The sequence below is a fragment of the Crocodylus porosus genome, unplaced genomic scaffold (assembly GCF_001723895.1).
Source record: "Crocodylus porosus isolate Cpor-Errol unplaced genomic scaffold, CroPor_comp1, whole genome shotgun sequence".
NCBI lineage: Eukaryota > Metazoa > Chordata > Crocodylia > Crocodylidae > Crocodylus > Crocodylus porosus.
This window is the reverse complement of record NW_017728931.1, coordinates 44,881,705-44,896,106: the sequence shown is the minus strand read 5'-3', so window position 1 is coordinate 44,896,106 and position 14,402 is coordinate 44,881,705. Positions and strand designations below refer to the sequence as shown.

The 14,402-nt window shown below is 46.2% G+C and overlaps 1 protein-coding gene across 1 annotated transcript in view; it reads left to right on the top strand.

Annotated features, from left to right (window-relative positions):
• The window catches only part of PAH (phenylalanine hydroxylase), a 55,294-nt gene that overhangs the window by 12,595 nt on the left and 28,297 nt on the right, over positions 1–14,402 (top strand). The window contains exon 3 of the mRNA XM_019544753.1: positions 12,890–13,073. Coding sequence (XP_019400298.1) covers positions 12,890–13,073 — 184 coding nt within the window. The remainder of the gene's footprint in view (positions 1–12,889; positions 13,074–14,402) is intronic.

Here is a 14,402-nt window from a genome sequence, read left to right as displayed (position 1 = left end):
AAAAAAAAAAAGTCCTGCACCCACTGGAAGTAGCAGCTACCATCGGGGTCACTGGGTCCTTGTAGAAGAGCCTCCCATACAGCATGGGGCCCGGGTGATAGCCGCAGCAGCCCCAGCTGCCCGACAGTGTGTGGAGTCATGCAGCACCCTGCCGACCTCGGCCGCACCTGTGCGATAAGGTAGTGGCAGTGGCAGTGCCAGGCGGCCGAGGCTGGGCTCCGCTACCCCCTGCAGCCCCATGCTGTGTGGAGGGGCTCTGCCATGAGGCCCCAGTGACCCTGACAGCAGCTGCTACTGCCGGTGAGTGTGGGACTTTTTTTTTTTGAGTCATGGACTTTGCCTAGTTGGGGGGTGGGCATCAGGGCAGAACTGGGTGGAGAGGGCAGTGGGGGGTAGTGGGGCTCCCCAATGCCCTGCTACCTCCCACTGCCCTGTCCTCTGTGTGTGTGGGCTCTGCCATGAGGCCCCAGTGACCCTGACAGCAGCTGCTACTGCCGGTGAGTGTGGGACTTTTTTTTTTTGAGTCATGGACTTTGCCTAGTTGGGGGGTGGGCATCAGGGCAGAACTGGGTGGAGAGGGCAGTGGGGGGTAGTGGGGCTCCCCAATGCCCTGCTACCTCCCACTGCCCTGTCCTCTGTGTGTGTGGGCTCTGCCATGAGGCCCCAGAGCCCACAGAGTCCCTGCTACTGTCAGTGAGCACGAGACCTTTTTTTCTTTAGAAGTGCCAAGAGGCTGGGGCCAGGGAGGCAGCCACTGCGGGGCTGGGGGTGCAAGCAGGGTCTGAGGCTGGGCAGGGCAACCATCGGGGGTTCTGGGGGAGCAGGCGGGGGGTGCGGCCTGGTGGGGCAGCCATCATGGGGCTGGAGGTACAAGTGGGAGGTGGGGCTGGGTAGCGCAGCCATCGGGGGAGCTGCAGGAGCCAATGGGGGATGGGGTCAGGTGGAGCAGCAATCTGGGGGTGGAGGGAGCAAGCAGAGGTGGGGCATATGGGCCCTGTGGGGGTGGGGGTGATAGCCCCTGCTGGGGGGGCTGTAGTGCCTGTGGAGGGCAGTCTGTAAGTTGTGCAGGAGGGCTGCACCCTGTGGGGGCGAGGGACCCAGCTCTCCTGAGCAGTCCCCCCACAATCCAGCCACACCTACACACAGCCCATGGCACCCCACATCCCTCTACAGTCTTTTGTTTTACTTGTGGAGGAACATGAATTTTATGGTATTTTACAGAGTGACTTTGGGATTTATCAGGGGTTTTTCAGTTTTCAAATGGGGAACACCAGCTAGTGAGTACCACGTACCTCCACATCAGCTCCCATTGCTTTGCAGGGCCCTATTCATGAGTAACTTACTAAATAGTGGACGCATTTACATGAGATGTTTACTGCACAGCTGTCTAGTTAGCTCTACTGTAAAGTCTCTGCGTCTACACATGTGGCCCTATATTAAGTTGCAGTAAAATAATAAATGCTGCAGTAGGTTAGTACTTGCAAAAACAAGTAGTATCATGTGGTGGTGTTATTTACTGCACAGCAGTGCTTGTGTAGGTGCTATTGGGGCTGGCCGGGGCACAAGGGTACTTCAGTCTGGTTGCTGCCTGCTAGCTAGCCCTGCACTGAAGCACCCTCATGCCCTAGCCAGCCCCTCTGCAGACCTTCTGCTGTCACCCCCAGGTCCTCTGCCAGCCAGGGCTGCTCCACCCCAGTTCAATGTGCTTCAGTCCTGGACACACATGTAGGTATAGTACCTGGGGGCAATAAACTCTGGCATGATATGTGCTGGAGTTTATTGCTTCACATTAATTGCATGTGTAGATGCACGCAGTGTGAGGAAAGGTACTGGAATCTGGTCCAGAGTAAATGGTAACACTGAATCAGACCATTTTCTTCCTGAGCCAGCAAAGATGACTGTGCTTTTTTATGTTTAGGGAGCTACCTTTATTCAGTAAATAAACTTCAAAGTGACCGTTATCTCTTTGGCCATCCTGCATGTATTGGTCTTGCAATATTTTGGATTGCTTCCAAAACAACAGGAAAAACATGCAGGTTACTCTGGAGTGGGCACATTTCCAATGTAGCTTGCTTGCCTGTGGAAGTTAACACAGTATATTAGTGGGAGGTATGTCTAGGCACTAATAGAATGTGGGCCCTTTGATATACTTATTCCCACTACAACATTCACCAGCTTTTAGTGCCCTGAGGCACACATTACTGTGGGTATCATTTTATATGAGATAATACAGCCTTGGAAGCAGCTTTTAACTTCCAGATACAAGGTGCTGTGAATACTGGGACACTGCTAAGTACCTGAGGGTCCTGTTGTGAATTTTTGCTAGAGGTGCCAAGCTAGGAGCAGCACGTCAACGTGTTCTCTCAGGAGCAGGCCAGGAACCAAATTGTGACTCTTGGGGTGACGGTCTGGTTGTTCCTGACTCCACCTTGGTCCAGGTGATCTGTGCTAGACTTATGCCTAGTGTAACCTGGGAACACCCAAGGGTGTGGCCATCCTCAATTGGAAGGGACAAATGAGGCAGGCGACAGTGCTGTGAGAAGGACTCATGATTTGAGCTCAGGTCCCTCTTTCCTCTATAGAGTCAACTCCATGCCAATGCTCTTAACTATCCTTATCCAATATATACATGTAAGTATCTCAGTAGGTATCACTCAACAAATAAAGGAAAACTTCTGGTAAGTCTTTCCAATTATATCTTTCAACAACACTAAGAGTATACAGATAAGTATTTACAATATGGTAAGCCAGGAACCCCCTCCTAGGACTGCTTGTCCTAATGGGCAACCCACCTTGGCGATGGCCTTCTCAACCCTTCACCCTACAGAGGCTTGGCACAACTGGTGAGTCCTCAGGATGTCCATGTCAGGAGGAGGGGCAGATACCCAGTTGGGTGAAATAGGTGAGTTAGGGTCAACAGGAAGTTTACTGGGAACCCATAGGAACCACTGGCAGAATACAACTGGATAGAGAAAAGGAAGTAGGGGAGGAAAAGGTGTGAGTAGGGCAGCACACCAATGAAGAACCAATTATACAAAACTAAACCAATCCCATCCCATATTATACAACATATCCATAATCTTGATAATAGTTTTACAAAATATAGGTGTACCTCTACACAATATAAGACACATATACCCCTGGATTCCAGTTAGCAAGGGGTACCTCCACTCCTATGGGTCTAGCTGGGAGGGACCCTTTCACCTGGGGCTTCCCTCTGTGGGGAGGGCTTATATCTGGAATGCCACCCCTGTGGGACCTGATTCTGTCACAATCCTCTCCAAGGAGCCATTGACCAGACCTCAGGGTCCTCCACTCAGTCAGAGGCTCCCGGCGCTGTCTGCCTCACACTGAGACCTTCCCTCCTGGCTCTGTGCCCTGCTTTGGGCACTGGGGGGTCTTCCAGCTCCCAGAGGGAATCAAGCCGCTGCTAGCTCAGTCTACCCAGCCTTACACCTGGGCCTTCCCTTTCCCAGGCCCTCCACTAGGCTCTGGGGCTCTTTTAGTTCCTTGGCTGGGCCACACTGTGAGGCTCTGGATATCTGTCTTATGCTGGGGCTAACCCTAGGAGCCTTGAGCTGCTCCTAAGGCTGGTCCTCTGTGTGTCAGTCTGCACCCCGTGTGGGGCCCGAGCAGCCTTGAGCTGTTGCCAGGGCCAGCTCTTCGTGTGCTAGTCTGCACACTGCTCCGTCCAGCCCCCTGCTGGGGATGGAGGCTTGAGCCACCTCAATGCGGCTCCCAGAGCCTGAGACCCATGCACTGATCTGCGCATTGCTGGGGCAAAGGAGGGATTCTGGTGGAGGCCTTTTTCGGGCTCTTCCCTCTCCAACTCCCCTTGCAGTATCCCCTCATGCAGCTCATGCCGCTCTTTTTTATACCCTCAGGGGGCTCCACCCCCTGAAGTCCAGCAGGCCTGCAGCTTGCAGGTCTGAACTCGGTCTGGGAGCTCCTCACACCTTCCCTTCCCCAGGTTTATCATGTGAAACAAATTTGTACACCTAAGAGCACTAACATTGCATGGCAACCTGTGGCACCCAGTGGCACCACTGTATGTATATCACTTAACATGCCACCCAACCCAATATTGAAATACAACACTCAGCTGAGGGTATGCTGCCTCACAAACGGAAGCAGTGCCATGTTTATATGGTGCTCTAGCCAAGGCTAATTAGCTTTCCAGAGAGGCAGTCCCAATTACTCTCAGTGCTGTACTAGAGCAGCATCACTACTTTCAGTTCAGGAGGTAGTAGTTTGTATAGAGCACCAGAGTGTATTTTGGCATGTTCACGGAGCTCCATAGATGTGCCCACACAGGCTGCTGTCTGCATATTGCAGTGCCAGAGACTAAAGCAGGAAGGAGGTTTTAAGGCAGGGTTAAGGCACTGGCATAGGAGATTTGAATTCAGTTCTCACCCCTGCAAATAATTTTCTCTGTTCCCCATCTCTAATGGACAGGGGATATCTTTTGCTATGTATGTGCAGCATCTCGGACAAAGAAGCCCTAGTCTCAGTTTCAGTTTGAGGCTCTTACTGTGGTCCTTCATGGCATGATAATATAATTGCTCACTGACATCATTTACTTTACTCTTCTGTAATGCTGCATGTTTCATATTTATCTTTATCGACATACTGTATTCAGCTTTTAAATACCACGGTGACTGGGGCCTTAGAACAGGCTCTCAGCCTGGTTACCAGCTGGCAGCAGAGCTGCACACAAATGTCTGGAGGTTGTAGCTACTCTGCTCTTCTCCTGCTGATGGAATATGGGACCATGCCACCAGTGGTCCCAGTATATGAATGGGACTTGCTGTTGAAAAAAATGGGACACTTTCCATTTACCTTGGGGAAGATACTCAAAGGCACAGCCAGTAAGCCATCTAACTCTTGCTTGAATTTCAAAGAGTTTGGCACACAGCTACAGTTTATGCTTCTGGAAACTCCCACTTGTAAAGGGAGGTGAGTCTAGATCAGAGATTGTAATGGGTAAAACACACCACTTAAGTATACAAAGCAAGTAAGACACTGCAAGTCTGCATTCACTTTGCGAGTTCTCACTTGGTGTTTTGCTGAAAACAAATTAGTTATAAAACAATATTTTTGTCACTTGCCATCTAGCAGCATAAGAATTTTCCAGTGGATTTGAGCTTGCATAATGACAAAGACCATGGAAATAAGTTGCAGATGGATTTTTAGCTGTTTTTAGTTTTAATAATTGAATGCAGGGTTGTTTAGTAGCTCGTGGAAGGAAGACACATGTAAACCATTGAAAGCAGCAACTTATAACATTGCAGAGTTATTAGACACTGTTCCCAGCTTCCTAATACGTTTGTTTAAAAATATGTGTGAAATTGTAGCCAGTCCACTGATTTCTTGTTAATGGAACTGATAAAGAAGAACGCCAAATGCTTTGTTTAGGGTCACTTATAGTACAGCTAACCCCAATCATTCAAAAATCATCTCCCCACCTAAATTCATGGAATTAAAAAAAATGAGCTTCTTTTTATTTGACTTATTAGTTTGTGAGCCCTTAGGATATGCTGGGGTCACTTTTTCTGTAACAATGAGTCCTTCTGACAGAGGACTCATCTTTGTATCTCTGCCCTTTCCTGCTGGCCAAACAGGCACAAAGAAGCTACACAGGACCATAAATGCTATTTGAGCATGGCTCTACTCCTTGCACTTTGGGAGGTGTGCCTGCTACCAGTGAAAGGGGGCTGGTCATTCTGCTTCTGCCCTGCGGATTCTGCACAGCTGCAATAGTCCATAGGAGCAATAGCAACAAGGGTATGTGTTTGCTGGAGTCACAGGCTGAACTGGCTCCTGTCCATTCCAGATAAAGGCAGGTAAAATGGCTTTTTAAAAAATCTCTTGACCAAAAGTAGAGATGAATCTGACCCACATAACTTAAAGGGGGTAGGGTATAAGCTATAGTTTTGCTAAATCCACATAGCCCAAAATGATAAATCTGGTCCCAAAACATGAAATTAACCTAAATATCGTATTTTTAAAAATGTATTTGCTTTCTGATTTCTGAGCCTGAAGAGAACACTTAAGCCTCATTTCCAGACTTTTCTATTCAGTCAGAATAGTTGGTACTTAACAAATCCCCAAATTCTCATAGCATTGCTTACCTCCGGGGCTCTATGTTGGACATAAACTATTGTGAGGCTCACCATGAATTTCAAAGATCTGGCAACATTGAAACTACATTCTCCCAGTTTTTGAATCATAAAGCAACCATGGAGATTAAACACTAGATGGAGTAGTTGTACCAAAATGAAATTAGGATTTGTAAAGCAAGTCTAGTAACAGAACTACCGTAAATATTTGGAAGTCAGGGTGCTTATTACCAATATACAACATATGAAAACATGTTCCTACAAAACTACCAATTTGGAGAGTTCAATTTGTATAAGAGAATTGCTTTTTCTAAAAGAATAACGATAGTAATTTATGTTTTTAGACAACTTTTCAATCAGAAAGATTCCCAAACACCCTTTATAAAATGATGACAACTATATATCTGATTTGTTTTGCTCATTTCTGCATGAAAGGCCAACATTGTTTTTACAATATACAACATAATGTACAAAAATAGTTGTTCTTTTCTCCATCATGCAAGATGTTAGAATAGAAACCTCTTATGAAGAAAGTCTGTCTGAATTCTTTTCTCCTTAAATCTGACACCAAACTTTTGATGGTAACAAAAATTTAAAGGACAAAAGAAACTGAGGTTGTTTCACTTTTATAATCAATGAGAAATGTTCTGTGGTTAAGAATATTGGTTTAATATGAACTAGGCTGTAGTTTGATCAGGAAGTTATATATCTATATCTATCTATTTTTTAGTATAGAGATTATGTAAAGTTAAGTCATTCCTGATCAGATATTTTTCAGATTATATCTTGAAATTATAGAATCACTTTTACTTTTTACCATCACGTAATTTGAGGTGAAAGATGACCCTGAGTAATTTAAGCACTGTGGGTGCATCCCCACATGCAGGGGCATGCGCTTGCAGCGCTAAAAAAAATTGTGCTGCTACAAATGTATGCTGCTACTTTTTGCCACTGCACAAGCCTCTGCATGTGCACTTTGGTGCAGGACAAAATGTCCTGTTTCAGGAAAACTGCTGTTTTCCTGCTCCTGGTGCGCTGGGGGAGCCAGGACAGAACCAGAGGAAGGGAGACACTTCGGCTGGCAGCCAGAGCTTCTCCCAGGAAGACTGAGCCTCTGTCTCCCCCAGCACACACCCCTGCCACGTTTTCATGATAGTCTTTTTTGTTACCAGGATTTTCTGGTAGCAAATTTTGTCCCTGCACTACAAATTTGCAGTACAGGACATGCTTTAACATGCTGGGTGTGTGGTTTGTGGTGCCAGAATGAAGTTTGCAGCACCACAAACCACACATGCCTGCACAACTGGATCTGGCTTATGAGCAGGGGTGGGAAAAATGTGGCCTGTTGGCCGGATCAAACCCATGGTGGACTCCATTTCCCAGGGGCCCCTGCCTGCATCATGAAGCCAGTTTTTATGGAGACCCCAGGAACACCAGGGTCCTGACAGCTTGGAGCCAGGGTTTCCATGGAGGCCTGCCCAAGCAGTGCTGGCAGGGTGTATGGGTGGGTGGGGAGCTGCTCCAGGGCCAGGGTCAGGATCTTGAAGCAGTCATAGAGCAGGCTGGAGCCAGGGCAGAGGTGCGATCTGCTGCCCACACAGTCCTGTACTGTAAATACAAGTACTTTTGCATACAGCAGAGCGCATATAGATACTGTCTGGGGCATGAGGGTGCTTCAGTGTGGGAGCTGCCTGCTGGAGTACTAGCTTGCTGCAGAGTTTCTTTGTGTGCAGCAGGGCATGTATAGATGCTGCCCAGGTGCCTGGGGCACGAGGGTGCTTCAGTGTCGGGGCTCATGCCCCTGCCAGCCCCTTCACAGCACATTGAGCCTGGTCAGAGCAGCCCTGAGCTGCTGCCAGGCTGGGTTGCTCTGACCAGGCTCAATGTGTTGCCCACAAATAAACTCTGGAGCACTGTACTTCAGAGTTTTTTCATGTATATTAATTGTACATGTAGATGCGCCCATTCAGTCCCAGATTGTTTGCTATTCCAGGGCTGTTCCAGGGAGTGGAAAATGTTGCAGAGTGACCTGTCAGAGAGCAAGTCTCACCTTTATGATTTCTCCATGGGGTCTCTGCCTGCATTTCTACCTGCACCCCAAATGGGTTCATCCCTCCCCTGTTAGGATGATAATAAAACACTAGCACTGGTCTCCTTAGGTTTTCAGGCAAAACAGACACAGTCTACTCCATATAAAGATGATAAAGTGACGGGTGTTTCATTTGATTTTTTTTTTATCACTGGTGCACCCTGATGTGAAATTTAACTAGATGGATTATGGTAACCATGTCTCATGGTAAGACTGCCATGCTCATCAGAAGTGCCATCAGGCAATACTGCTCTGGACAAGTGCCTCATAGACTGGAAGCAGTATAGCTGGATGCATAGATGCCATGGGTGGGCTAAGTAGCATTGGGAGCAAAACCCTCAGGGACCATAAGCCACCCATAGAAGCCAGCAGTCTACGAAACCTGCTTTTAAGACAATATATATATGTCTTCACTATTTATATGAGGCCAGGCTGTGGCTAGGTGTGCAAGTAAGTACAAAGAACTCTTCTGCCTTTCCTAGCATGTGGACCCTTCATAAATCAAGACTTAGAACCCCAAGCACTAGAGTCCACAATGGTAGTGAAACAAGAATAGCAAAATTGAACTGACACAAGGGCAGAGAGGATGCTGGCTGCCAGGAGAAAGGTGTCAGTGCTTTGATGTGTGAGCTCCTAGAACCTTTGAATAATGCCCCCTTGAATGATCCCCTAGATTCCCAGCTCTCTGGGCACATCTACATGTGCCTATTAACGTGCAACAGAAGCTCTAGAGCTTATCACTCTGGAGCTGATTGGTGCTATCATTCATTTGCATGTGCATGTGGACCACAGCACATTGAGCCGGGTTGGAGCAACCCCAGCTGGTAGGGGGTCTAGGGGGTTATCCTGCCAGCCCAGTGCTGCTCCCATAGGATCAATGTGCTATAGAGGGGCTGGCTAGGACACAAGGGTGCTTCAGCACAGGGATAGGCAGCAGGCACCACCCACATTGAAGCACCCTCATGCCCCAACTAGCTGGGTCGGCATCTAGACATGTACTGCTGCACACGAAAAATCCCTGCAGCAGGGCAGAACTTGTTATTTACAATCACTACTGTGTTGTGGAGTTTACCCTGATAAGGGTGCACAAATAGATGCTGAGATGTTTACCACACAGTTAATAGGTCAATCGCACAGTAAACATCTCTGGTAGAAATGCCCTGTATAGCACTTTTCTACCCCTTCCTTTTTTCAGTTTGGGCTGTGGTCTTCATTCTCTAGTACTATCTTGTTATTTTTTTTTATTGTTTATTCATTTATTTGTATTGTGGAAACACCAAAGAGGCCTAGTCATGGTCTGGGACCATGAGGTGCTGTACAAACACAGAACATAAAGTTTGCGTGCATTCAATTTACAGCTGTGGAAAGTGAATAAAATGTTATCAGTTGTGCAAGTGAGCATTGGAGCTGTGCAAAACGACACTGTTCCATTTTGCTTTGACTTCCAATGGTTCAACGGAACAGCGTTTCCTATCAAATTTCATTTCAGTCGAAACAGCTGTTCTGTTCAGTTCTGTTGAAACAGAAAGGCTATAGCTGGGCTGCCTCCCGCTCCCAGTGTGATGTAGCACAGGGGATGGGGAAGCAGCTCAGCTGGGCTGCCTTACTGCCCTCTGCTGGATCTTGTACTGGGAAGTCAGCCCAGCTGGACTGACTTCCCATCCCCAGCCTATGGTGGAAACGTTTTGACTTTCGATACGTTTTGACCGGCCTCATTTTGTTTCAAGGCTATTTTGAGGGCCTTTGTTTCATTTTGATTTTGCTGTTTTGACCTCGAAATTGGTTGAAATAGTGTTGGAACGAAATGGCTGGTGATATTTCATACAGCCCTAGTGAGCAGCCTGTTCTGACCTGGGGGCATTTTGCACCCATTTTGCAGTCATTTGTGACCACAGAATTCTGGCTCCATTTCTCCCTTGTTCTGGTGTAAATCCAGTGTAGCTGCCTTGACCTTGATGGAGTTTTTGTGGAGTTACAATAGCACAGCTGGGAGCAGACTACAGCCTATGCCTGGTCTCTGTCAAAAGTAATGTAGCTCCAAGTCATTTTAACTTCTAACTCTTAGCCACTTCAATGATCTCTTGTCATCTAACAAAGTCAAATACAAAGTGCAGTCTGTTTGCAACACAAGACTTTTTAGGTCTAAAACAAATTGTCCTTGGGCTAAGCACAATTGAATGTATTTTCTGAATTCAGACTGCATGATGAGTGGGTGCAATCTTTCATGAGTAACAGTTGGTGAATGCACTTTTGACCTTTTCAACTTATTGTATTGGTATCTAGCCAAACAATTTAAGTTCTTCTGTAGCACGCGACACTCAGGGCACAGAAGAGCACCATGCACTCTGCTTCTCATTTCTTTTTTTTTTTTTGTAGTAAAATGAAGGAGGTCAGTTCTTGGTCTGATGGCCAGATGCCTTGTACTGTATACTAGCACACAGCAGAGAAAAGAACATCCAAAAAGGGTCAGAAAAGCTCAAACCAGTGGAAAGTAGGGAAAGGAAGCTCTATATTATTATCTTTTCCCTTTTAGACTACAGAAGTCTCACTACATGAGTGCCATGAGTGATGCTCTGGCTCCACTGAAGTCAGTTGAACTTTTGCCACTGAGTTCATTGGAATCAAAGTATCACCCCATGTATGTAATGTTCTGTGTCAAGCCTGAATGCCATTGTAACAAGGGTGTAGTCTCTCCAGTCCAAATATGTTCCTATGTGGAAGTTAATACCATTTGAGCCTGTCTGATTTTTCTGTGATTTCTTAGAACATCTCCATTTTTTCAACCCTCCTGAGGTTCATTTCCCTTCTGAGGGGCAAAATTTCAGTCCAGGCCTCATCCTACTGGAACAACCACAACAGTGGGAGTTTGGTCTGGGGAAGGAATACAAACCTTAATCCTGCATTTAGAGCTAGCTGGAATTCTTTTGTTCAAATATTTTTTTAATGATTTAAAAAAAAAATCAAAACGGACATTTCTATGGGAAAAGCCTGAGTTCAGCTACATATTTCAAATCCTTTTCCAACAGAATTTGGGGTTTTGGATGAAAACCTGAAAACTTTGGGAGAAGAAAAAATAATACAGACAAAAATAATAATAATAAAAAAGTGAATGGTCTTTAAAAACACATTTATAGGAGTAAAAACTTTTCCTGACTAGCTGTGCCTAAGATTCAGATACCACTAAGAGATACAGAGGCACTGAAACTTAAGCTTGCAATACCTTACAGTTCAGCTGTTACAGGATGGGTTAGGAGTCAAGGCAGAAGCAGGGCGTATAAACAGGCAGGTTTGAGGGATTTACCCCTTAGGTTTGATTTATAACTACCCTGTAAATGTGCTATCTCCAGAGTGGCACCCTCAAGTTCCCTGCGCTGCTCTGTGCAGCTTGGCTATGTGGGTGGTCAGTTAATTATCTATGGGAAGACATTGTCACTCAGCAGGGCTAGCTAGTCCACCCTGCATGCCTTGTGGAGGTCGCTAAAAAGTTTCCAGTTTGGGAAACAGCCCCTTTGGAGGAGCTTAGCAGGCTTGAGAGCACCATTGCTGTGGATGATATGTTTCCTGTACACACATAGTGAGAATAGGACATTTTCAGTCAAGCATCAAGTAGGTGGCCCCAATATCACTGCAGTAGCCCAGAGATCTACTGCCCATTTCAGCTGAACCACTACTATTTTTAAACAGATGGACTTTCCATTTTGAAAGACCAAATTGTATCATTATTATAAACCTGATTTTCCTAGAGGGCCTAGTACCATACTGCACCATGGATTCATGCAGACAGAGGACATGAAAAGAAGTGGCACAAAGGGAGGCCAAGTTGGCTTTTGCATTTTCAGCCCAATGACTTCTTGCTTTTCCAAACATTGTTTCATTAGGTTAATAAATAATTTAAATGTATGCTGCGGTTATTAGTTCTTTATTTTTAGTGGTTAAATCCTGCACTGATTCTGTGTAAATGCTTTTTTTCCCCCATACAGACATACGTCCCTGATGTACCAGAAAGTGAAATCCACCTCCATGAAAAGGGCCAGTATATAAAGTTTATTCACTATTTTAGTCCCACACAGGCTCTGTGTTGGGGCTTCAGAAGTGCATAGACTTTGTGTTAATTCATCCATCCACAGGGCTGAACTACACCCCAGGGGTGCAAAGCTTTCCTGTACAACTGCTCCATCTCGCAGGCATTACACTGGTACAAAGGGCTTTGTGTGGACTATTCAGTAACCCAGCGGTTCCCAACCACCGGGCTGCAGCCTGGTACCGGGCCGCAAAGTATTGGCTGCTGGGTTATGGCACAAGCTTTAACCACTACTAGCAACAGTTCTATGCCCAGGCCATGCCCAAGCCATGCTGATTGACTGGTCGAGAGTCACTTGGCCAATGACTCTGACTAGCTTTTTAAATTGAACTGTGGTAACTGTGGCTAGTCACTTCCATATCAAATGCAACAGCTAAGAGATGATCTTCACAACCTGCCCTCCCCCGCAAAAAAAATTTAAATGTGTAAATTAGATTTTTCTATACCCGGTCCACCAAAACTCTTTGCATGAACTTGCCAGTCTGCAGTATAAAAAAGGTTGGGAACCACTGCACTAACCAGTGGATTTCAGGTAGCTTGCCCCTTGCATTTCTACCTGCAGCACAGAGCTCCAAGAGTCTATCCATTTGTTTCTTGTAGGAAAAAGGTATAAGCCTGACCCACATTGAGTCCAGACCTTCCCGCCTCAACAAAGACGAGTATGAATTTTTCATCAATCTGGATAACAGAAACATTCCTTCTCTAGACAAGATCATCAGGACTTTGAGAAATGATATCAGAGCAACTGTTCATGAACTTTCCCGTACAAAGAAGAAGGATACAGGTAAGGAAACACTGATCATAAAATTATATATCTCTACCTCAGTCAATCATTCTCTTTTGTTTTCTTTAGGAAGGGAGTTTTCGAACTGATCACTCTGCCTGTTTTCCCTCCTTTCCTTTGTATGCCTTGTCTATTTGGATTATAAACTTTCTCGGGCAGGAACGTTCTCACTCTGTGAATACTGATTTTGGTTGAGACCTCTAAGTTATAGTAGAAACAAATAGTACCATATTTACTCAAATAGAAGATGACCCTGACTATAAGATGACCCCCCACTAATTAGATTTATATATTGAAAATATATACATTTGTTATATTTTTCCAGGCATAGAATCTAAATATTGGAGGTTTGTCTTGAAAGTGTCCACTTTCCACTACTACAGCAGGGAAAATAAATCTGCAGGGGTCAGGTAGCTCCATTGCTCTCTGTTTCCCCCTAACTTCTTCCTCTAGCAGCCCCTTCCCCCTCTCCGTACCATCAGATCCTACTCTCCCTTGAGCACATAGAAGTGAGGAGCAAACTGAAAAACAGTAACCTTGAAATAAAACATGGCTGTACTAATTTGCATATAGTACCCATACACTTACTTCATCCAGAACTGATATCTGTTAATCTTTTTTTGGAACTGCTGTAAGTTTTAGCACAGGTACTCCACAAACACATTTTTTGAGCAGTACTTTGACACCTACTTATATGTAGTACAAACTATACATAATATTAGTCCAAACCCAAAGGCTTATGATTTGCCATATACTAGGCCTGTGTGAAGCTGCTCGTATTTGCTTCAGATTTGGATTTGGTCAATTTGGGGAACAGTGATTTGATTCAGTGATTTGGCTGCTGCCAAATCTCTGAATTACACAGGCCCATTCCCCACCTGCTCTCCCAGCCCAGCAATAGCTGCCCTGCCTGTCTCAGCCCTTGGCACTTGGGAAAAAAAAAAGCCCTCACTCAGCCAGTGCCACCAGGCAGGGGGTGATCCCTGCTGCCCCCCACTGACCCATGCTGGATGGGGGGCTCTGCATGAGCTCCTCCCATGGCTGCCCCGCCTGGCATGGCTCCGGCCCTTTAAGAAAAAAACCCAAAACCCCACCCCAGACTCACCATTCCTGCCTGGGGGCTGTGATCACAACTGCCCCACACTGCATCGGGGGCTCTTCCACAAGCCCCCCAAACCCCCAAGGCTGCTGCAGGACCAGTGAGTCCTGGGGCTTTTCTCCATCTTTTTTTTTTGCCTTAAAGGGCCAGAGCCACAGTGGGAGGGGCAGCCGTGGCTGGACTGGGGGAGTGGGGGGCAGTAGAGGGCTCATGCAGAGCCCCCTACACAG